The sequence below is a fragment of the Myxine glutinosa genome, chromosome 11 (assembly GCF_964187855.1).
Source record: "Myxine glutinosa chromosome 11, kmMyxGlut1.1, whole genome shotgun sequence".
Taxonomy (NCBI): Eukaryota; Metazoa; Chordata; class Myxini; order Myxiniformes; family Myxinidae; genus Myxine; species Myxine glutinosa.
This window is the reverse complement of record NC_136271.1, coordinates 10,569,894-10,595,463: the sequence shown is the minus strand read 5'-3', so window position 1 is coordinate 10,595,463 and position 25,570 is coordinate 10,569,894. Positions and strand designations below refer to the sequence as shown.

Sequence of the window (25,570 nt, the reverse complement as noted above, 5' to 3'; positions counted from 1 at the left end):
ATGGTTGATCAGAGTAGTGATGGCAATGTACAAAAGAGAGCGCACAGCTGTAAGGACGAAGGACGGGAACAGTGGTGAGTTTGAGGTGAAGGTGGGAGTGCATCAGGGGTCGGTACTAAGTCCACTACTATTTTGTAGCTGTGATGGAGGTGCTGGCTCAGAACGTAAAGGAGGGTTTACCGTGGGAGTTGTTGTATGCAGATGATCTGGTGTTGATTGCGGAAAGTATGGATGGACTGAAGGAAAAGATGAACACGTGGAAAGAATGTATGGAGACAAAAGGTCTGAAGGTGAATATCGGAAAGACGAAGGTGATGGCAAGTGGTAAAGCATGTGGTGAGGTGGAAAGAACTGGGAAGTGGCCCTGTGCTGTGTGTCGGAAGGGTGTCGGAGTGAACTCCATTCAGTGTGCAATGTACGCTGAGTGGGTTCATCAAATATGTAGTGGTCTGAGAGGGTCATTAACCAGTGTGGCAGCTACATTCAAATGTAAGGTGTGCACAGAGGGAGCTGCAGATGGAGGAAATGTTGAGTTGGATCTTGGAGACGGCGTGAAGCTGGAAGGTGTGAAAACATTTTGCTACCTCGGAGACATGCTGAATGGAGAAAGTGGATCAGACTCGGCAACGGTTGCTCGAGTGAGATGTGCATGGAAGAAGTTTCGGGAATTGAGTGGCGTGCTGATGATGAGGGGAGTGTCATTGAAGCTGAAGGGAAAGGTGTATGCTGAATGTGTGAGAAGTGTTATGATTTATGGGAGCGAGACATGGGTAATGAACGTAGAGCAGCAACGAAGGTTGGAAAGGGTGGAAATGCGAATGGTTCAACGGATGTGCGGAGTATCGTTGAGAGAGAGGAAGACAAATGATGAATTGCGAAAGATGATGGGAATAGAGCCTGTGATTGATGCTGTGAAGAGGAACAGGTTGAGATGGTTTGGTCATGTGTTGAGGAAGGATGAAAGTGACTGGTTGAGAAGAGTGATGGAAATGAATGTAGAAGGAAGTAGAAGACGGGGAAGACCGAGAAAGACTTGGCTAAAGATGGTGGAAGAAGAAATGCGGGCAAGGGGGTTAACAAGGAGAGATGCAGAAAATAGGGCAAAATGGAGAAGATTGTCATGGGGACCGCAAGGCTAACCCCCGCTCTAGCAGGGAAAATGGCCTTTTAAAATGCATGTTGTTGTTGTTGACCAGGATTACGAACCCAAGATCCTAGGATCCCAAGCCGGCACCCTAACCGCTAAGCCAACACCAGGCAACACCATTATACCTATACAAACAATTAAATAAATATATAGGACAAGAGCAACACTCGGTAGAGCGCATACCTCCGCCAGGCTGAACAATTTACGTTTTGTATCCACTGATAGGCGGGATCTGCATTCGGACCTGAACCATAATTGAATTGGCTTGTTCTTGTCACCTAACCAACTCGTCCACCTAGTTTTGTGATTTAACTCGTCCATAACTTTTTAAAATATCTTGATATATATCGTTTTTGGCCCGATCTCAATGGTGAAGAATCACTTGAAAAATTTAACATTCTCGTGTCCGGAGCTGTTTTCTAACACCTAAATCGAATCAATTTGTCCTCGTCACAAACCAAACCTGTCCACCAAGTTTCATCTGAATCCATCCTTAACTTTTTAAGATGCCGTGCTGACAGACAAACATACAGACAGAAAATCAGAGAGATAGACAGCCAGACAGGAGTGAAAACATAACCTCCTTCCACCCTCGGTGACGGAAGTAAAAATTAAAGTAAGGATACCGGAGGGAAAGGGAATGGGCCTAAATAGCCGAGGATTTAAATGGCAAGTCATGTGGTACAGGAAAGGAAGGGCACGTGAAGAGCTCGATCGACCTCGACAACATAACTTTCCAGAATAATTTCAGTACAAAAACAGCAGGCTTCTGGTAGATATAATATATAAATATATATATATATTATATCTACCAGAAGCCTGCTGTTTTTGTACTGAAATTACTCTGGAAAGTTATGTTGTCGAGGTCGATCGAGCTCTTTACGTGCCCTTCCTTTCCTGTACCACATGACTTGCCATTTAAATCCTCGGCTATCCCCCGTGCCTCGGGGTAGATATTAGTTGGTATTTTGATTATCCGTTCATCGAACGATTGTTATCCAGCACAAGAACGACCAAATACATCTTAACTTGAGGAGTCACGACCAATTTGCTTAGGCCGCTATGAATTATTTTAGAGAAAATGTCAGCAGATTTGGTGTTCTTTTGTGCACTCCATTAAAACCATCGCTCTTGTGCATTTGGTTCAGGATCTGTGAGGCTATGCTCACAAGCTTTAGCTGCAAAAGTAGGAAATTAAAAAACACGAAATGACAAACTCCATGAGATTGGTGCACTCTCCTGACACCCATTCGATTCACTCGTCCATGTGAGTTGTCAATCAATCCGTGGATGTTATTAAAATGAGTGTTACGGGATGTGCTTGCTTTTTCGATGGCGATTCTTCATGCATTTTCTGCTTTCTTGTGTCTTTGTCTGCCTTTTACTAATAACTTCCTTCCTGCTTCACCATTTATTTCTACCTCCAATTATTTTTTGCTTCTTTTTTTTTCTTGGTAGATAGGTTTCATGTTTAGTACCATTGCAATTACAATTCATGGTCCTCTCTGTCAAATCATATGTAACAGTTTTAGATCAATTGTTAATGGCATGCCATGTCCAGCAGAAATTTCTAAATAAGTCAAAAAATACAAAAAAAAAAAAAAGCATAAACATATACAATACGTGCATCTACTTACATACACATACCTCAACTAGCCAATCCAGAAATCCAGAAATCCAGAAATCCAGACAATCCAGAAAATTGGCTGAATTCGTTTCCCCAGTTAAAAAAGTAAATCTGTACAAGTCAGGAGACGACGATGGTTCATGAGCGAGCGGTATTCAATGACAAAGGTCAAAACTGACATTGTAAATATATAAATAGGAATGTATTATCTGTTCTGAGACTAGTTATGACTGACTCTGTTATGAGTCTGTTATGAGACTGACTATCTCTTCTCCTTCTCCCTCCTTTTGCTTTAAATATTTCCCGATTGATTCTTGTCTTTTTGCAATTGTTGTTTTCATGTATTGTTATGCATTATGTTTTCCACTCTGTCAAAGCGCCTTTGGGCTTTTTGAAAAGCGCTATACAAAATAAATGAATTATTATTATTATTAATTAGTTAGCTACACAATACCGAAAATTCGGTTCGATTCCGACAACTTTGAAAATTTGACCTTTGTGACCTTGAAATGTCAAAACGAAGGTTACTGACCTTGAAATGAGATAGAAAATAATGTATAATCAGTTATGAGGTTAGTTAGCTACACAATACCGAAAATTCGGTTCGATTCCGACAACTTTGAAACTTTGACCTTTGTGACCTTCAAAGGTCAAAGATTCTGAAAGTTGTTGGAAAACTTGTATTTCATGATGTATGTGATAATATAAGATCATGTACGTCATTTCACCCCACCAGAAAGCGAACAATATAATAAAACCATCAAAAATCGACTTTTCTAAATGTCGTGACCTTGTGACCTTGACCTTGGGGTGAAAATGAAAAACTGAGCTCAGTGGGGCTAGACACATGACATTGGCCTAACCAAATACCGAAACCCCTGTCAGATTACACCAAACCCCTCGGAGAAGATGTAGCTTGAACTCGATTACCCCCTAAAAAGACATCTTTTTCGGGCGTGGCTCCACCCACAATGGGCGCAATACGCCCATTCTACGCAGGACACAACTCAATCATGATATCAACCTCCCACCCAAGTTTCATCAAGATCAGATGATATCATCGGGTAGTTATGCTGCGGATAGACAGACACACACACAGATACACACACAGACAGACGCACACCCATGACGAATATAGTGGTCACTCTGTTTGATAACTCGTGAACCAATAAGTATTTTGAAGTGTTTGTGTGTTATTCGTTCATGGCCGAACCATGGGGCCTAGAGGCTCCAAATTTTGGGTGTATATACTTCCGAATCTGGGCAAGGTTCTAAGCTATTTTGAGGCCAACAAAGGCCACTATAAGTGTAACTTGGCATAGTAGGGTCAGGCAGTGTTGCCACCGGCCTGCAGGCAAAAGGTAACCACCATGAGGCCAATAACTCCATAGCTTATCAATGTCCAACATGTCCCAAAACCACCACCAGGAAAAGCTCATCCAGCCGGGTAGTGCCAGGTATTTCTTCCCCCTCTATCCCTCCCTCAGGCATCCCCGGGTCGCCCTTGCTAGTGAATTTAAAAAGGGGCAAACGTAAGCTTTCTGCACCACTTAATCTACGACGATATCGATGCATCATAGATTACATTTCGAAGAGTAATCATATGTCATATAGTGAGGTGTAAAGCATTGAAAACATTTTGAAATGCACAAAGAAAAACAAATAAAGGAGTCACAAATGACAAATATAATTGCATTTACATCTACATGCGAATATATTGTTGGTCTGATAAATTATCCCAAAAAGAAAAGAAATAATTATTTGGAGTACTTTTTTGTGACCCCATATTATTTGGATGGAGCATTCAATGTTGTTTTCCTCATGTCAAAAAATGTATAAATACTGTATGTGATTGTGGAATGGTACCGCAAGCGCCCTGTATGACTCTCCACAATGCATCCAAATTGAAAGGTTGCCTTTTGACCATCTCGGTTTCTATACAAGTCCATATTGCCTCAATTATACGTTCGTATTGAGGTGTTTGTGCAATTTGCTTTGTTTCTCTGTGCATAGAATGTTTCTGCAAGCCAAACCATCGTGGCGTTCATTCTGCTTTTTTACCGTTATGATTTTTTACCGTTACGATGTTGCACATATGTGCTGTCTGATTGAGAAAAACATCTTGCTGAAAATGAATCCATGCCTGATCAGTTGTTTTCCTCAGGGAATGACGTGAAGGATCAAAATATACCTGGACTTGTAAGCAGTCAGGGTGCCATCAATAGTGTAGGTCACCGACACCAGCGGCTGAGATGCAGCCTCACAATTAATGTACTGAACTTCCACCATGTCTTACTTAAGATGTACTTTGACTATGTTACTGTTCTCACCACGACTGTACAAATAAATGTGATAACCTTCTGCCAAACAATGAGGACTCCAATTCATCCAATCCCAGTGGTGTAATAGTTCAGGTGTCCACTCTGAGTTTGGGAGGTCGGTGGTTCAAACCACGGCCAAGACATACCAAAGACTTTGCCTCCAAGGCCAATCGCTGACTGCGCATCCTCCGTCGTGCGAAGTCCTTCCTAGGCACACCTGAGCTCCTCACCACATACAAGGCTTTCATCCGCAGCTCAATGGAATACTGTTCTCCCCTCTGGGCTGGTGCTCCTGCCTCACACCTAGGTCGGCTTCACGCTGTTGAAACCAAAGCTTTCAGAATCATTGGAATCTCCCGCGATGAAGCTAACTCCGAGGGCCTTTCACTCACTCACGGCAGGCAGGTTGGTGGTCTTTCTGTCTTCTACCGACTCCTCTCTGGCCTTGCTCCCCCAACTCTGTCTGTGCTCTGTCCCCCAAATATTCCTACAGGTCGCACAAGATCTGCCTGCAACCCTCTTATGGTGAAACTGCCAAAATCAAGACTCTCTGCTCACCTTCACTTCTTCATTCCTCTTTTCTCCCACCTCTGGAACAAACTCCCTCACTCTCTTCAATCCCACTCCTCCCTCCAGGTCTTTAAAACAGCTGTTCGCCACCATCTCTTGTCTTCCCCCATCCAAAACCTTGATCTTTTCTACCCCAACTTATTACACCAACTTATTTAACACGCTACATTCGTTTTTTTGTGCCTGTTTGTGTCCTTTATGACGTTCCTAAACAGTAAGTTTCCTGTTTGGAATGATTTTCAATCTTGTTTGACTGCCAAGGAAGTCAAAATGTTGGAGGAAGTTGGGAGAAGTTGGGAGAGGTTGAGGGAATTTGGGGGAATTTTGGGGAAGTTGGGGGAAGCGAATTGGTTACTCCCAACCGCATCCAGGTCGACTCCATATAGTGAGTGGATACCAGAGATAATGTTACCGTGTGGCAGGCGGTGCTTATCACTCCCAGTAAGGTGCAGCAGTAGCTGTATGGGACACCTTACTGGTGGTTCTCCACTGACGGTATGAAGTTGCATAATGACTGGTATATATATATATATATATATATATACATATATATATATATATATATATATATATATATATATATATATATATATATATAAAAATATATATATATATATATATATATATATATATATATATATATATATATATATTCTATCATTATGTTATATATACTGTATATATTATATAATGATAGGGATGTATATTCAAGCAATTAACAGTTTTGTTTTGAGAATTTACTTCAACACACCTAATGAAAGCGAATTCTGTGAATTGAGGATTGACAATGTAATAATTAAAATGTAATCAGCTGTAGGAGAAATAATTAGTATCAATGAGGCAAGACTCACTCCTTTAAAGAAAAAAAAAAAGAGGGAAAAGGTAGCCATGTAATGTACTAACGTATTGATTATAGAGAAAAAGGCCCAGTTTCAATTCACAAGCTCTTATTTTAATCCCCAAATGAGCTTTGTGAGAATATAATCTGCAAGGGCCTGTTGTATCAACCTTGTTTATGAGGATAGTCCCCCGCCCAGCCCCCCAATCTGCCACCGGAAAAGTTTAAACAGCAAAATAAATAATTTTAACACTCTGTGGGCTTTGATCTCTTGCAGCAGATTCAAACAAGTACAAACCGAAACAAGTACAGAAACTCCATTATTGCTGTGACCACAGTTTATACATTTAAGTTCCTGCACCAACAACAAACCCCTCCCCAGTCCCCGTAAAATCAGCACCCATTTCCGTGCCTCCACTTGCCTCAAGAAAAACAACTCTGGTTATTCGAGCAAGCCTATCTCGTCACTGATGCAATTAGGACAAAACGAGAACACTTTGTCATGTACTTTCAGCGGGCTCTTTTTCACGAGTTAGCGACCATTTTGGAATAGACGGCTGCATGCTCTGCCCCATGGAGGTCAGTTGCATCTGAAACAACCTACCTACTGGTGCTGTGACCCCCACATTCGAATAACATACACCATGAAAAGTGATATTTGCAAAAGCTCTTTCAAAAGCTTAAAAACAACATTTAACTGAGGAATCTAGCTCTTTCCATTCCCACATATCAAGTGAAATATATATCTTGAAATTTTTTTGTATACAAAGTCGAGGCTCATGTAAGAGCTAACACATAAAACACATGGAACATATAATAAATGGGGTGGGAGACAAGAGGGAGAGAGAGAGGGAAGCACAGCAACACTAGAGAACAGGGACATCGGGAGATCTGTGGAAGGGAGAGGGTTGGGGTGGGGACAGGATAAACAAATAATTTTGCCCAATTCTGAAAGCAAACCCAAGTATAAATTCGAATTCAAGAGAATATGTTTTTTTTTAATGCAGCTTTAAACATCATCATGATTTAAACAATGTCTCATAACATTGAAGTCACATTTTCACCCACGTAGGTTCACTTTGGCACACATAACATGACCTCATTCTGACAGATTACAAAGCTGAACGTCATCAGCATGAACTCATCCATCTGCACTTATACTAATCCTTCACTTTTTAATTTTCATGTATTCTTGTCCTCCCGTTTCCCCCTTGTCCCATTTTATCCGTTGACCCTTTGCTCCCTGTAGTTCTGCTCTTGCATGAGCCTCGATACTTGCATTATTAAAAACAAATTACAAGTACATTTTGAAGTTGGAATTCTCAAGAAAGAAAAAAAAAAACCTTTATGCTGGGCATAAAATACTCCTGCAGTCAACCTAAAAGTATGATAAATATATGGCATAAATCTGCAAAATAATACAAACATAGAACGGCACTCGGTAGAACGTACACCTCCACCAGGCTGAACAGTTTAAGTTTTGTATCCACTGATAGGCCGGATCTGGGTTCGGACCTGAACCAAAATCGAATCAATTAGTCCTTGTCACACACCCAACCTGTCCACCAAGTTTTGTCCGAATCTGTCCATAACTTTTTGAGACAACAATATTGCTCACATACAGACAGACAGACAGACAGACAGGGGTGAATATTGGAAGGGCACAATTTTAGGGTTATATATTTATTACGTATGCCCCAAAAATACAAAACAAATAGATGGCACCTTGTTGCCACCATTCATCTCAATTCCATCGTACACCGAAGGACCACTTCTCATTTCTCCTCAAATCCACTTGTGCAAGGACAACTGAGGTACACCCGCTTTGCTTCCTTTATGTCCACGATAAATCTCTCACATACGTCCTACATTATAGAGTGTAGCCTGCAGCTAAACTCTCGTGCCAATTGCAAATAAATATGTATAATGCAAGTAACCGTAACGATATGCAAACCATGAAGTACTGTGTGCCATTTCTGCTATGCCGTTATAACATCATTAAAATGGTGTAATCATCATGATGTGCACATTTGGCTTTCCTGGGTGCTGTTTCCACGTTGCTCCTATTTCATTATTCAAAATTCACCAGGGCACAAAGAATACTCGGCACATGTGACCTCATCAAAACTATACATGGGCTTGTGCCAAGATTATTTAACCACCTCAACATCATAAAACCGGAACTATTGGGGAACCAAGTGCAAAAGGGTCGAGGAACGGAATGTCTGACACATAACGCAGAGGTTTTGGATAAGCTTGGTCAAGGCGAGAGTGCGGTCACTAGGTAGACATCATGGCGTTCATGAGTCCAGTATCCACCAAATAAAGTTGTGGTTTTATGCTGCGCATGAGGGTTGCTCCCCTAAAATGTTCTAGTATATATGCCATGTGAGTTTATAGGTGAGAGGACTGAACCTGGAACATAACCCCCTTTTTCCCATAGGCTATTGGTCTTATTTTACGTGTATTTAGTTTACTAGTGGGGTACCCATGCTACGCACGGGTGGGAGGCCAGAAGCAAACAGACAATGCAGAAACCGCGAATGCTAAAGCATGAAACCAATAAATTCCACATTCCTGGAGCACCTTCAGTCACATGTCAGACATGGACAGCAAGTTCATGTAGGACTTCCATGAAAAACGTACCCGTTCGCAAACAGGTACGTTTTTTCTATACCCAGTCAATGGCGAATCTGCATATGGCGATCCGCAAATTTCACGTTTAGAACGTAAAACCATCACGGCATTCCGTCATTCACTTGAACTCGATATCTCTTTTTTCATTCCAAACAGCATAACGCCAATCACAAATTAAATAACAATAATATAAAAAATAAACTTTTAACAACATTCGTGACATAAACAAATATTTAAATCCTGATGTGAAGTTCCGTATGTTTGGGTGAATAGAATTACGAATTCAAAATCGTAATTGTATTCACTCAATTCCAATCATCAATTGATACTTTAACAAAACGATTAACACGATTAACGTTTAACGATTTAACATTACGATTGAATGACGATTGCGTTGGGATATTATCAAACCCGCGCATTGCCGTCATCTGTCCACTTCCGCATTCGCGGCAGTTTCGTAATTCTCATCAAAATCTAAACAGTATTTGTAGAATTTCAATAAAAGCCACATCACTGTTCATATCGGTAAATATTATTCCATCGTGTTTGGAAAAACTGGAAAATTGGGAAAAAATTGGAAAACCAATAGAGCCTATTTTACTTCAAGGGGTCCCAGTAATACCCACCCAAAATATCGTTGCGATCGGTTCAGCCGTTTTGCGGTACCTTCGAACGGACAGACGGACATTTGGTGAATTATAGTAAGATGCATGGGGTTCCGGGAAAGTAACCCCCGCATAAAACAATAGTTTCCTGTACATCCATTTCCAGCACATTCCCAGTGTAAATGCATTTTAATTTAAATACACCAATCAGGATTTTGCTACAGTAGCAGAGCAGATGGTACTACAAAAAACACGACTCATTTAGTCATTTCCCACTTGCACAAAAGACCGGGGGTCAAACTCGTCGATGCACGGCGAGTCATACCTTGCTGGCAATTCTCTGCAGACCAACAACGGTAGGCAAAGTCTCCGCCATATGAGGTTTTGGGACAATAAGCGCTGCTGTCAGCTTCTCCTGGACAGACATCTCCGCATTCCTTTGCTTGCTTGTTGCCTTCGATGTAGTTATTTTCCTCGGAAGCAAGCACAAGCGACCAGTCGACTGTGGCCAAGTAACAGAGTTCGGCGTTTTTTTCGATGCGCACAGCTCCTCGCACGATGTTTCGCAAACTTGGAAGACCAATTTCCTGTTAGTCAGACAAAGCAGAAAAGGTAGAGCTCAGGAAGTTGAGAAACGTGCAAAAATGAAAATCAAAAAAGACAACAAAGGTATACAAACGATTTGTGAGAACGGAACAAGCTCTCTGATTGAGGATCCTTTCTATAATTCACGGGACTGTGTTTGGTTGTTTGTTTGTCATGCTACTCCTACTACAGTTCTGGCCGGATTCTATCCAGACTGCTACTTAGGATCAGCATGACCCCAATTAGTCAATGGTCTTCGGGAGGGTGGAGGGTGGAAAGAGGAGGGATGCAATTTCTCAATGTAACTGTATCGCTGTCGTGCAGCCTCCAGGTGGGACAAGGTATTACAAGTCACCACCCTTTACAGTACAGTATTCCTGTCCCCCATTTTCCCGGCCAGTGAGGTGTTTTAAATTATAAGCAGCAGGCACATTTTTGCTTCATGCATGTAACCCGGGTTATTTTTGTTTTCGGGAGAGATTGAAGGAGCTGTCAGTTGCCTATACGCTGCCCACATAAAGTTATGTGTCAGAAGAATGTGTTACATGCTTAGAACAAGGTCACCATGGGGGTTGTTGAGGGGGAGGGTGTACTCTGCTCATTGTAATAATTTGCAAAGTGGCCTCAAGCTATACCATTCAGCATATCGAGCAATGCATGGTGGGGAATAGGGTGGTCCACAGATATACAGTCTCGTGAAAAAGTAAGTACACCCCGTGTAAAGTTTTGACTTTTTCAACATATTTCAACATACAGCTATTTGATCTTCATTTCTACAATATTGATAGATAAAGGTGATATAATATAACAAATATCATGAAACAATTACATTTTGCAGTCCATTGTATAATTTAAATAAACATAAATGCAAATTTCGCATGTGGAAAAAGTAAGTACACCCTTGGCTCTAATAGGTCGTATTGCCCCCTTTGACAGAAACAACCTCAAGTCGGTGTTTCTTATAACTGTCTACCAGTCTCTGACATCGACTGGGAGAAATTTTTGCCCACTCCTCCATGCAGAATTCTTTCAGCTGTGCGATGTTTGAGGGGTTCCATGCATGCACAGCTCGTTTCAAATCCCCCCACAACATCTCGATGGGATTTAGATCCGGGCTTTGACTTGGCCATTCCAGAACCCTCCATTCCTTTCTTTTCAGCCATTCCTTGGTGGATTTACTGGTATGTTTAGGGTCATTATCATGTTGCAAGGTCAACCTTCAGTTGAGCTTCAACTTTCCGACAGATGGCCTCACATTATCCTCAAGCGCCCTCTGGTACAATGAAGAATTCATAGTGGATTATATGACGGTGAGCTGCCCAGGCCCTGATGCAGCAAAGCTGCCCCCAACCATAATATTTCCACCACCATGCTTTACAGTTGGTATCAGGTTCTTGTGGTCAAATGCTGTCTTTGGTTTTCGCCAAACATGTCTTCTGGTACTGTGGCCAAATAGCTCTACCTTTGACTCATCTGTCCAGAGCACATTGTTCCAGAAGTGCTGGTCTTTGCCTAGGTGTTCATTGGCAAACTTTAGTCTTGCCCTGATGTTCTTTCTGGACAGCAAAGGTTTCCTCCTGGCACACCCCCCATGTAGAACAAACTTCTGCAGCCTCTTTCTAATGGTAGACTCGTGCACTTTGACATTAACAGTGGCAAGAGCTACCTGTAGGTCCCGTGATGACATTCTGGGGTTCTTAGAGACTTCTTTCAGCATCTTGCGGTCTGATCTCGGGCTAAACTTGCTGGGGCGGCCTGGCCTGAACAAGTTGGCAGTTGTTTGGAATCTTCTCCACTTATAGATGGTCTTCTGGACAGTCGAATGATTGATTTCAAATTGTTTGGAGATCTTTTTAAATCCCTTCCCAGACTTGTAGGCATCTATATCCTTCTTTCTGAAGGCCTCAGAGAGCTCTTTTGATCTAGGCATGGTGACGCCGCACACTTCAACAACATAGAGCAAATCAAACTAAATGTCTGAGGTTTAAATAAGACAGGTTCCTCCAAGATCTTCTTGCACCTGATTCTAATTTTAGGTATTTGAAGTAGTGATAAATGTCGGGGTGTACTTCCTTTTTCCAAATGCGAAATTTGTATTTATGTTTATTTAAATTATACAATGGACTACAAAATGTAAATGTTTCATGATATTTGTTATATTATATCACCTTTATCTACCAATATTGTTGAAATGAAGATCAAATAGCTGTATGTTGAAATATGTTGAAAAAGTCAAAACTTTACATGGGGTGTACTTACTTTTTCACGAGACTGTATGTAATATTTAATACTATAAAAAAATCCATGCTCCACAAGGCTGCCCTTGTTCCTATGTTTATAAAGATCATATGAACCAAATATGAGGTCAATTGGAACCTATTTAGAGGTTGCTCAAAAAATAACATCTTTAATTTATCCTGTTTTTTTCGGATGGCAGAAACTCGCAGCTCTTCCACAGTTTGGTTGCTGGGCAAGTCTGAAAAGGAAATAATATGTGGGGCATTACCAACCAAAGGACACACATTGCAGAAAATGGTGTACCATCACATACAAGAACACCATGCAGTTCATGAAAGTGCCAAACTTAGTGTACAAGCTGTGTGTGCATACTGGAAGAAAGCACGAATTCCAGTGCAGAGAGTAGATTCTTGTGAGCGCCAACTTTTGAAGTTGTATGATGCCTACAAACTGGTAAAGAAAAATAGAACCAAGACATTCGAAAACTATAGAGTGAAGGAGCAGATGTTCAAAGATGATCTTCAATCCCTCTTCGATATCTCACCAAATGATGAGCTTGAGAAAATGACGAATGAAGAAGACAAAGCATTCCTTATCATGCAGCGTGAGGATCCCTCAAGTTCCTCAAGTTCATGAAGGTTATCAATGACTGTGCTGAGCGAGGTGTTGCTCTCATCCAAACTTTCCATGACACTCTGACCAAGAATGAAGAGCAGAAGCAATTTGTGTTGAGAGTTGTGAAACTTCATCGTGAAAACTTTCCAGTGTCAACCAAAGCCATCTTGTCAAAGAAGTAGGCAATGTTTTGAAACACAAGTTTCTGAAAACAATGTCACGTAAAATTATTCAAATTATGTGTATTCTGATGTTTACTTTGTTTTAATTGTTCTGATAGATTTGTTTTATCGTCTCTGATAGATATTTTATATTTTCTGATGGATGATTTATTTTTTCCGATAAATTATTTATTGTCAAATTAATACATGAATGTTTAATCTACTGTTTTGTTTTTAATCTTAATTTGACTATATGAATGAACATTGAACAATGAACAATGAACAATTGAACATACATGTACATTGTACAATGGTACAATGGTACAATGGTACATTGTACATAATTATTTATTAGTTTACAAACAAACAACAAAAATAACAATAATAAATAATTTGAGTAATTGAAAATAGATAATTATCTATGAATTGATGTGTGATGCTAAAAATTCTGTATCTTATTATTCATTAAAATTTGTCAACATTTTGAGCAACCTCTAAATATTGTCCAATCAAGCTCAAATTTTCACCACAAACTACTTTCTTCAATAGGAATAGGGGCAGGCCTGTGGAGAAATGAAAATCCAATCTTCAAATTTTTGGACCATCCTAGTGGGGAACCATACTCAACGGCTCTACATTTTTTTTTTTTTTTTAATTTTTTAAAAGATAAATAATCTACATTTATGAATTGCGGATGAATGACTTGGACCACATAAAGGTGGCACCTGGCTTATGAACTGGTTTGGAAATGTATACTACCTGTTCTCGTATTTTTTTAAGCGGTGAAGTCGCTTCAATGTTTGGCTATGTCCTTCCTTCCATCCGTCCATCCGTCCATCAATAATGAAGAAAAAGAACTTTTCTAACCCACCATGTTTAATTCTAAAGAGTTCGAAAGTGTAATTCTAAAGTAATTATGAAGGATTCTATAGGCTTCTAAAGGGTAACTCTAAAGCGTAATTCCAAAGCGTAATTCTAAAGAATAATCCTAAAATTCTAAAGGGTAATTCTAAAGGGTAATTCTAAAGGGTAATTCTAAAGGTTGATACTAAAGGGTAATTCTAAAGGGTAATTCTAAAGGCTTCTAAAGGGTAATACTAAAGGGTAATTCTAAAGGGTAATACTAAAGGGTAATTCTAAAGGGTAATACTAAAGGGTAATTCTAAAGGCTTCTAAAGGGTAATACTAAAGGGTAATTCTTAAGGGTAATTCTAAAGGTTGATACTAAAGGGTAATTCTAAAGGGTAATTCTAAAGGGTAATTCTAAAGGGTAATTCTAAAGGCTTCTAAAGGGTAATACTAAAGGGTAATTCTAAAGGGTAATACTAAAGGGTAATACTAAAGGGTAATTCTAAAGGCTTCTAAAGGGTAATACTAAAGGGTAATTCAAAAGGGTAATTCTAAAGGTTGATACGAAAGGGTAATACTAAAGGGTAATTCTAAAGGGTAATTCTAAAGGCTTCTAAAGGGTAATACTAAAGGGTAATTCAAAAGGGTAATTCTAAAGGCTACTAAAGGGTAATACTAAAGGGTAATTCTAAAGGGTAATTCTAAAGGTTGATACTAAAGGGTAATTCTAAAAGCTTCTAAAGGGTAATACTAAAGGGTAATTCAAAAGGGTAATTCTAAAGGCTTCTAAAGGGTAATACTAAAGGGTAATTCAAAAGGGTAATTCTAAAGGCTTCTAAAGGGTAATACTAAAGGGTAATTCAAAAGGGTAATTCAAAAGGGTAATTCTAAAGCGTAATTCTAAAGGCTACTAAAGGGTAATACTAAAGGGTAATTCTAAAGGGTAATACTAAAGGGTAATTCAAAAGGGTAATTCTAAAGGCTTCTAAAGGGTAATACTAAAGGGTAATTCTAAAGGCTTCTAAAGGGTAATACTAAAGGGTAATTCTAAAGGCTTCTAAAGGGTAATACTAAAGGGTAATTCTAAAGGCTACTAAAGGGTAATACTAAAGGGTAATTCTAAAGGGTAATTCTAAAGGCTACTAAAGGGTAATACTAAAGGGTAATTCTAAAGGGTAATACTAAAGGGTAATTCAAAAGGGTAATTCTAAAGGCTTCTAAAGGGTAATACTAAAGGGTAATTCAAAAGGGTAATTCTAAAGGCTTCTAAAGGGTAATACTAAAGGGTAATTCTAAAGGTTGATACTAAAGGCTAATTCTAAACTCTAAAGGGTAATTCTATAAGGTAGTTCTAAAGGGTAATTCTAAAGAGAGTAACTAAATCATAAAGGGCGTTAAAGATCCCATAGTGCCCTTTGTGAAGAGTTATCAGGATCTGGAAGTCCTGTAACTTGCATGGATTTTACACATAATGCCAAACTGCACCGCTTCCTTTGGACACGGGTGTGATTTTTTTGTATACAGTCAAGACTCGTGGAAGAGCTAAAACAGAACGGATCAGGAAGCAACAGAACAAAAGGAACAGTAGAGAGAGGGAGGAAACAGCAACAGCAGAGTTGAAGGACAAAATATAGGGAGACTTGGACAAACAAGGGATGTGGGGAGGAATGAGGGGTAGGGGAGGATGCATGGGATGGACAAGATTGATATAAAAAGAAACTTTCAGGAAGGAAAAAATGAACCTTTGGAAGAAGATCTTATGGAAGTAACTGTTCTTCTTTCTTCAATGGCCACAATTATTCCCATGTCATTGTAAGGTTGGCCAGGGGAAGTTTTTGGCTTAAGTCTTTCACAATCCGGCTGGCCAGGCCTGACGTTCGACTGAGTTGTTCGGGTAGGAATTAGTAATTTGTTCAGGGTGCCGGCGATAGCTCACCTACTCTACACAAAGGACACTGTGGGATATTTAACGTCCACTCACTAATGCCAGCAGATGGAACGCACAGTTTAACGTCCATCTGAGGAAGGGCACACGCATTGATGAAACACACTGCCTGTGAAACACCAGGATGACAGTTTATAGGTGCGCCTAGATTTGAATCCAGGCTACGTGGCTTAGAGATGAGTGTGCATAACTCTAGGCCAACCTGCCAGCCTAGCTGTTTCAACTCCAGAGAAGAAAAATAGGAAGAGTTCATGAATTATTTTGAGGGGAATTACAAACATGTCGGAATAAAAAAAAATTCGCTATAGTATACAGGTTTCACACTTGGACTCATCTCTTGTTGTGCAGTACATCTGATTTTGCAAAGAAAGAATACTTATAAGTAACATTTATCAACAAAGTGCGGCTCCGCAGTGCTCGGAACACTAAGGAATCCAGCATTAAGCTAAATAATTTCCTCAATTTTGAATTAAAAAAAAAAATTGGTGAACTTGAAGGGCTGCAACGGATGATTAGAAGTGAAAATGAGATGTGAAATGCCACCACTGCAGGTACTTCATGAAAACTGCATGAACATCAACTTGACATAATTCACCAAGAACAGTTAACTTTTGACTGCACTATATATATATATAACACAATTCGATGATTCACGAAGGAAACTCAGATAGAGAAACTTGGCTTACCTTCATATCAAGCATCTCAAACACAACAAGGGCATAGTTAAAGAAGAGGTGCGTGCCACGTATCACAGACAGCTTGGGGAACAGCGTGCTGAGGCTTTCGAGACCATGCACACGAAAAAGCAGCAAGTAATCGGTTATCATGGTGAGCTGAGGAAAGCTGAGGCCTTGGAAGTCCTCAGCTGTGGTTTCAGAGATGAGAAGGATGCGCAGGTAACCATGGATAATAGTGCAGTTCTCCAGTTGTGCGAAGCCATTCAGCTCGTTGCGAATGTCAATGTTTGGGCAGACTGCGGGAAAGTAGTTAAAAGGAGGGTTATAAGACGGTGTAGGCATGGAAATTGCCTACTATCATGTTCAAGTCATAACAGGCATCAGTATAGTAATGCACAAAATTGAAAGAATGTTACCCTAAAATACAGTGAGGTGCAAAAGTACGAGTCGCATAGGAAGTATATTAATTGAGACGTGATAACAAAATAAACCAAGATGGCACTCGGTAGAACGCATAACTCCACCAGGCTGTACGGTTTACTTTTTGTTACCCACTAATAGTCCGGATCTGGATTCGGACCTCAACCAAAATCAAATCTGCCTGTTATTGTCACCTACCCAACTCATCCACCAAGGTTTGTCATAATCTGGCCATTACTTATTAAAATATCCTGCTAAACCGTATATTGTTTTGGGTCCCATGTCTCAATAGTGAAGAATCACTTTAAAAGTTAAAAACCTCTTGCATCCAGATCCGGACGTACAACAAAATTGAATTGATTCGTCCTTGTCACACACCAAACCTGTCCACCAAGGTTCGTCTGAATCCGTCCATAACTTTTTGAGATATCGTGCTCACAGACAAATAGACAGGGGTGAAAACAAACTCCGCTAACCTTCAGTGGCAGAGTTAATCAACAACACAACAACAACATGCATTTTAAGGCCATTTTCCCTGCTAGAGCAGGGGTTAGCCTTGCGGTCCCCATGACAATCTTCTCCATTTTGCCCTATTTTCTGCATCTCCCCTTGTTAACCCCCTTGCCCGCATTTCTTCTTCCACCATCTTTAGCCAAGTCTTTCTCGGTCTTCCCCGTCCTCTACTTCCTTCTACATTCATTTCCATCACTCTCCTCAACCAGTCACTTTCATCCTTCCTCAACACATGACCAAACCATCTCAACCTGTTCCTCTTCACAGCATCCATCACAGGCTCTATTTCCATCATCTTTCACAATTCATCATTTGTCTTCCTCTCTCTCAACGATACTCCGCACATCCACCGAACCATTCGCATTTCCACCCTTTCCAGCCTTCGCCGCTGCCCCACGCTCACCACCCATGTCTCGCTCCCATAAATCATAACACTTCTCACACATGCAGCATACACCTTTCCCTTCAGCTTCAACGACACTCCCCTCCTCGTCAGCACGCCACTCAGTTCCCGAAACCTCTTCCATGCACATCTCACTCGAGCAACCGTTGCCGAGTCTGATCCACCAGAGTTAATCATTGTAATTAATTTGAAACCAAAAGCATGGTATTTCAATGAAGTTTTAAGGATATAACAACAATTATTATAATACTAGCCGTAACCCGTGAAACATCCACGGAAGGGAGGATGTGGTGTATGGATAGAGTGTACTATTATGGATGGCATAGGGGATTTGCTTGTCCGAGTAAGAGTTAGGAGAGAAAGATGAGAATGAAGAGTGCGTATATGAACAACGTATTTATTGCAATCTACTTAAATGACAACGCCACGATATACTTTTGAAAAATGAATGGATTCGTAATAGGAATCGGCATAGCACCACTCTGGGATTGTCCACTCAGTGGACGGCTTGCTGTCGCCTTCGACTGTCCAATCAGCGGACGGCTTGCTTCGCCTTCACCCAGCAGACGCCAATAAGATGGCGTCGTATCGGCAGTTAATCGGATGCTTTTGGGCTCCAACGTCGGCTAATTCAGATTTTTCGAGTATGTCTGTACGTGATAAACAAAGAGCGCGGTTCGTAGATCGTAAATCCATTAGTGCCGTGGGCATCGGGTCACTGGGTGCGGCGTAAAGGGGATAACAATGTCGAGTCCTTACGCTATTATTATAATATAAAACAAGAGCAATGTGACTGTGTCTCCAATATGCCGCCACGTAGTCACTTCCCATGACAAGGGTAGATGCCATCATTCACTGTCCAAAAAATAAACAAGTTTGGTTTAAATCCCTTCAGCTGTTTTGAAGAATCACATCTTTACCACAGGACAGGTTTCACATCGATCGGTGAAGCATTTTTGGAGAAGGGATTTTTTTAAAATATCGGCTTCCAAGCTAATATGGCTGCCAAACCACGTAACATATGACATCGAAAATGTATACTCTGCATATTGTTGCGAATATGGAATTTGGCCTCCATATCCGCTTGTAAATATTCCCCTATTTTCTCCAATACTCCCCAACTTTCCCCAATCCCCCATTCCCTAGTCCCATTGCATGTAAATAACAATCAGTAGAGCCGACCTTCCCCTTATTCCCCCATTAAATGTCGTGCCCAGGTCCACCGCACCACACGTAGACAACTTTCGGACATCTTCCTAGTTATTCTTAATCTATGTCAGTTAAGGCCTCGTTTCCATTAATTATGACTCTTCGTTGCACCAGAATGTGATTATATGGCATCAGTAGTGAGTTTAGGACCTTTCCCATACCTCCTCCCATCTTCTTCCCCAAACAACAACAATAACAACAACTACAACAACAATTACAACTACAACTACGACTACAACAACAGAGGGGCGGGGAGTGTGCGTCCTCACACCGGCTCGGTTACCCGCCATGACCATGCGCTCCACGGCGTTACCCCGAAGGGGCTGGCTGTCAGCTCCTCGTCAGGGGCGGAGCCAGTAACCCCCCCACGCACCCAATGAGAAGCAACGTGCCGATTCCATCTGGGGCGGAGCTAACGAGCCGAGGGCGTGTCACTCCCCGCCGGATATACGCGGCCCCGCGCCGGATGTGACGTCAGATGCGCCTGAACTACGGAGAGCAGAGGAAGCCACCGCCACCCCCAGCGCGACGATACCTCCCCGCATCTTTGGACCGGACCGTACTGGACCCTGCTTTGAGCCAAGAGTGCACCTTGAGCCATCGATACCCGCTGTCCTTTTCATCAACCCCCGTGTGAGTCAGCCTTGTCCCGTTTGTCTGTCGTCTGTCCGGGGTTAATATAAGAGTGTGTCTAAGTGCCTGTCTTTCTGTGATTATAACTCTAGCCCCTGTAATCTGACCTTTCCGTACGAATATAATCTCCTCCGGAGGTCTTGAGAACTGAACCCTTGGTGTCGTATTGTGTTATTGTAATCCAGCCGGGTGTCTTCTTTTTCTTATTGAGCCAGCATCGCGCGACTAGTCAACGTTCGGGCACAATCGGGTAACTTGTGCAGACGTGGTCATACCATAAAACCGCTCGGTAAATAACATCCAAGCCACGTCTGTAACAATTGGTTGTCAGGAGTTGGATTCGAACCTGGGACTAAATTTATTTAGCCCAAATTTTGGACACCAATTGTGTTAGTACGGTAACAATTGGTGTCGAGGAGTGGAATTCGAACCCGGGACTAAATTTATTAGGCCCAAATTGGTAACAAGTAGAATCGATTCGGAGCGCGTTTCCCGCGCGAAATTATAACGGCGAAATTTGAATTTGTTTTACGAAAATAAAATAAAAAACCGAATTTTGAAAGTCGCGCTATGGCGGGTCAAGACAGCTGGGGTCCGGTAGGGGAGAGTGAAGCAGGGTCGATCCAGGACCAAAATGAGGGACAGGAGGAGAGCGAAGCAGTGAGGGCGGCAGGTTCGCAAAATAGCGCCGTCACGCACGAAGAAGCGGGCGCGCAAAATGGCGCCTCGCTGATCACCGCGCCAGCGACCGTGGCAGCGCCCCCGGTGGATTGGAACTTGTTTTGTATACAAATGACGGCCCTTGTGGTCCAGTATAATGAAGACATGAAAAACAGGATGGAGCGACTGGGGAACCGGATGGATGCTCGGAGTGAGCGATTGAGGGTAATGGGAAACCAGATGGGGGTAATGAGGGACGAAGCGAGGGGTACCGGTGAGAAGTTAGACAATAATTTTGAGGAGTTAGACAAGAAAATTGGGAAGTTAGACAATAATTTTGAGGGGTTAGACAACGGGATAAAAGAGGTGAAACATGGGTTAACGGGGGTAGAAAATAGAATGGCTGCCCAGGAGAATCAGATAGAGGGAGTGAAAAATGGGTTAGAGGGGTTAGAAAACAGTATGGAAGGCAAATTGAGGGACATGAGGGACCAAGCGGAAAGGGAAGTTAAACAAATGGAGCAGCAGATAGAGGGGGTCAGAATGGGGGTAGAAACCAAACTGGATGCTCACAGGGAGGAAATGGAGCAGATGAGGGTGGCATCTGGGCAGGAGATGCAAGTGATGGGAGAGGAGATCAGAAGAGGAGTGAGTGAGGAGGTCGGAGGAGTGCGCGAGGAGGTGAGGCACTGTAAGGAGCGCATGGAGAAAGAGGTGAGAAAGGGGACTGTAAAATTGCAAGGTGGTATAGAGGAGTTGACGCTGGGAGTAGAACAACTGACAGTGGGACAAAAGGAGTTGGGGGACCAGGTAAAGAAGAACACAGCGGTAATAGAGGGTTTAAAATCGACACAGAAGGAGATGAAAAAGGACGTAGGGGTAATTAAAAAAGAGTGTCAGACGGTACATGAGGACCTGACGAGGAAAATGGACAAGGTGGTAGAGGTAATGGAGGTTAAAGAGCGGGAGGTGCGGGAGCACATAGAAAAAAATAAAGTGGAGTTAGAGGAAGAACTTAAAGGGGCGCACGAAGAGATGAAGGAGATGAAGCAAAAATTAGAAGAAGTGGAAGAAGGGGTGAGCGAAATTAAAAAGCGACGGAGAGGGGATAAGAAAGAGATAAAAGAGGAGATAAAAGAATTGGTCCAAAGTCTGTGCTTGGATCGTGATGATGTGCTCATTAACCGGATGAGGGATTCGCAGGTGATGGAGGAGAAGCGAAGAGGAAGAGGACCCGGTGTAAGTGGTGACCAATATGGTCGTGCGTATGATGCGCCAGGGGATTTAATGAGCTTGGGGGTCGAGATGGACCCGGGTGTTCGTGAGAGGCCACTGGTGAAGTGTGCGAAAGGTCTGGTGTGCGAAAAAGGAGGTGTGCGAGAATGTCCGACCATGGGGTGTGTGAGGAAAAAGTGCACGCCGAGGAGTGAGTGTGCCGTCAGGAGTGAGCCGGTCGAAGCGCGTGTGCGAGGGGGTACATGGAAGCGCGGTGTGGTGAGTGTTACGGAGGAAGTAACGAGAGAGTGTACACCTGTGGTGAGTGTTACAGAGGGTGTAACGGGAGAGTGTGCGCGAGAAAGGTGTGTGACGGACAGGTGCATGAGGAAAGAGTGTGCTGTCAAGAGTAAGGGTGAGTGCGCTGTCAGGAATGGAGGGGAGAGTAGTGAGAGTGACATGGAGCGTGAGTTAGTTGTGACAGGTGAGCGAGGATGTACACCTGGGATGGAAGGATGCACACCTGGAATGGTAGAGCGTGAGTGGGAATGCACGCTGGAGTTGGTGGTGAGGCACGTGGTTGGGTGTGCGAATGAGAGCACACCTGTGATTGTCACAGAGGAGGTGACCGAGGAGGGGGCGCGAAGCGGTGTATTGGTGAGGTGTGCGAGCAACGAATGTGTGCCAAAGTGTTCGGTGGTCAGGTGTGTGACCAAGGCTGTGAGTGGAATGGGTGTACCTGGGTGTGTAAGGAAGGGTACGAGGAGCATGGGCACGGCTGGATGTGTGAGCAAGGAACGGGCTGCGGGGTGTAAGCGTCCAGGTGAAGCATCGACGTTAGACGGGGTAGAGTTTAGAACGACTTATAGCCGAGTCGGGCCCTCGGTGCGTGCCGGGCCTCGCTTTGAACGGCCGCGTCCAGGCTCCACTAGGCGGAGCTGGCAGCCCAATAGAAAGGGTCGTTATGGCGACCACGTTTTGTTGAGACGTGCCGGCAGGTCGAGATCGGGACATTGGATGGCTCCACGCCGAGGTGATGCGTGGGATCTCGGCCCGGGTAAGCCCCCGTCCCTGCACCGAGTGCCGGACGCATCCAGCCGCTGGCACAAAACAACCAGCATCCATTGCTTGGCTTTACGAAGCCGGGCTTTGGACAGGGATTGGCGCACCGAGAGGTATTAGTGAGTCGACTGGGTGATGAGGTTAGTGTATTGGACCCAAAATTAGAGAAAAACAAAATTTGATGATTGGCAAGGGATTGGCAGTAGTGATTGGCAGATGATGGGTAGTGATTGGCAAATTTTTAATTTGTTGAAATTTGACGTGCAAAATTGATAGTGAGAGACCCCCGATGTGGTGGGATGGCAAATCCACCATCCTTCCAATGGGGGCAAAGGAGCAATAGATTATGGGGTGTATGGCAGTGAAAACTAGCCCGGGTGGGTTAGGATATGGTGTGTAGGGATCTAGCGAGGATTGACATTAGGTGACGATAAGGTTAGGTAGTGACTGATACCTGTAGTGGGGACGCAGGTAGATTAGTGTGGATGATAATGACGTGGGAGCGCAATAGTTTAAAGGGACGACTGGGAAGCGCAAGTTTCAGAAGGGAGTAGTTAGCTGAGATGATGCTGTGTGTGTGAGAATTGAACAGGTGTGATTGCACAGGTGTGCAACTGGACAGGTGTGTGGAGCAGTGTATGAGTAATGAGTGTGTGGATCAGCGCGAATGCGCTTGGGGAGAGAAGGGTGCAGGTGGCACCAGGTGTGAGAGCACAGGTGTGCAGGTACAGGTGTGTGGAGAGAGTTGGAGTAAGTGGTACGGAGTGGTGTGCATGGTGCGAAGGTGTGGATGGGGGAAGAGTGGACCCCTTTCACGAGTACCCGGGGCGGGTAGTGTAAGTGTTAGGTAGAGGGTACAGGTAAATTGTGGTTGGATATTGGCATTTGTGGTGCGGTTGCAGAATGGTGTTGTGAATGGGTGCATTAGTGTTGTGGAAATGGCTGGGCGTGTAGCCTGTTAGTGTGTGTAGTTGGTTGGGCACTCCACCACTGTGAGGATGTCGGCCAGGTGAGGTCGCAGGTGGGCTCTGGGAGCCGGTAGTTGTGAGTGGGTGCCTGAGGATCCCGGGTGTGGATCGGGCAGCCCAGTGCCAGAGAGGGCACGGAGTGGGGAGAGAGCCAGAGGGCCTTCCCCTGGTAGTTAGGTTAGGGTAAGGAGCAGGTAAGCTCGGAGGCAACTGCAGTGGTGGAGGTGTGCAGGTGGGTAGACCCACTGGGAGAGGTACACGTCGCAGCCCAGAAATTGTACGAGGGCACCGGGAGATGAATCGGGGGAGTGAGACCCCAAATTGAAGAGCACCACAGTTTGGCCAATGGGAATTGGTTTTTAGAACCCATAGTGTAAGAGGGCCAATGGTTTGGCCGGAGAAAGACCCCGGGTAGTGTAAAGTTGTTAAAGTCATTTAGGAGATAGTTAGGATTGATGAACCTGTCGCACCATACGCAGCCACTTACCTGTGGTGATGATGATGACTCCACACCTGTGTTTTCTTTGTTTGTGTTGCAGAAATGAGAATTGCTGTTGGATTTGTGAGACGCATCACGACGTGGATGAGACATTGGGGTGATTCCATCTCTCCCTCCCTAGGAGGGACTGATGATGAATTGGTGATGGCAAATTTTGATGTTGAGTTGAAAATGGCAAATTTTGAGGAGAGTTGAAAATGGCAAATTTGATTGGTTAGGAGGGAGAGAAGACGAATTTGGTTTATGGGAGGAACGGGGAAGACAGTAGGGATGTTTGTTGATTTGTAAAGTAGATGTTTATGGGTAGTGTTGTGTTTTGTGGATGCAGTAAGGGGTAAGGGAGGGGCCATGTAGGTTACCTGGTGGGGGGGGGGGCGTACGATAGGAACGTACCTGTCTCACCTGGTTCCCATGTGCCCCCAGTGTGCATTACCTTATATTGCGTGCACTTTTGCGCCCTTACCACCTTACTCACTTGTTTCTTCTTTTGTCTCCCACCTCCGAGGATCTGGCTTTGGGGTAGAGAGAGAGGAGAGAGAGGTGCTGGCTGCGCAGTTGTGGGCCTGCACTTTCGCTGTTTGCTGCCGGGATCGATACACCATATGGACCGCAATGTTTGTGGCCACCCACAATGGACCGCAGTTCGTTTGCGGCCAAGCACCACCCGGGGATGGACCTATGGGTCAACGTGGCACCTATGCCATAAAGGTGAACCACTGTTAATTAACACCACCAAGTGCACCACAAGAAGAGCAAGAGACACCTGCAGGGTTAGGGGTTGTCGAATTTATTTTTATTCCAATGAACAATGGTGACTGCACCGATTGGTGGTGGGGTGGTGCTTTTGATGCTCGGGAAGGGTGCTCTGCACGTTATTAAAGGCCGTCGGCCACAGAGCACTCGTGGGTTGGTGTATCGATGTTGGCAAGCGCGCTCTCTCTCTATGCATAACATCTGCATGTGTTCCTCCAAAAACAGGTCCTGGATCGTAGTGTAAATAGCAGCGTAATCTTGTAAATAATGCTCCCTACCGGCTGTATGTTTAGTTTGCGAATTCTTTCCGGATTCGGTTATCCTGTGGGTGTGTTTCTGAGAGGAGAAGGGTGCAACGTCGCAGGGGGACATATTTACTCATTTGTGAATATCTGTAAAACTGTCGCACTCAGGGTAGAG

General features: G+C 43.2%; 1 protein-coding gene across 2 annotated transcripts in view; it reads right to left on the bottom strand.

The window, feature by feature from the left end:
* LOC137436401 (insulin-like growth factor 1 receptor) overlaps positions 1–25,570 on the bottom strand; it is a 295,186-nt gene that overhangs the window by 217,283 nt on the left and 52,333 nt on the right. For both annotated transcript variants that reach the window (XM_068130150.2, XM_068130151.2), the window contains exons 2-3: positions 16,825–17,111; positions 10,071–10,332 (exon numbers count right to left, since the gene is read on the bottom strand). In XM_068130150.2, coding sequence (XP_067986251.2) covers positions 10,071–10,332; positions 16,825–17,111 — 549 coding nt within the window. The remainder of the gene's footprint in view (positions 1–10,070; positions 10,333–16,824; positions 17,112–25,570) is intronic.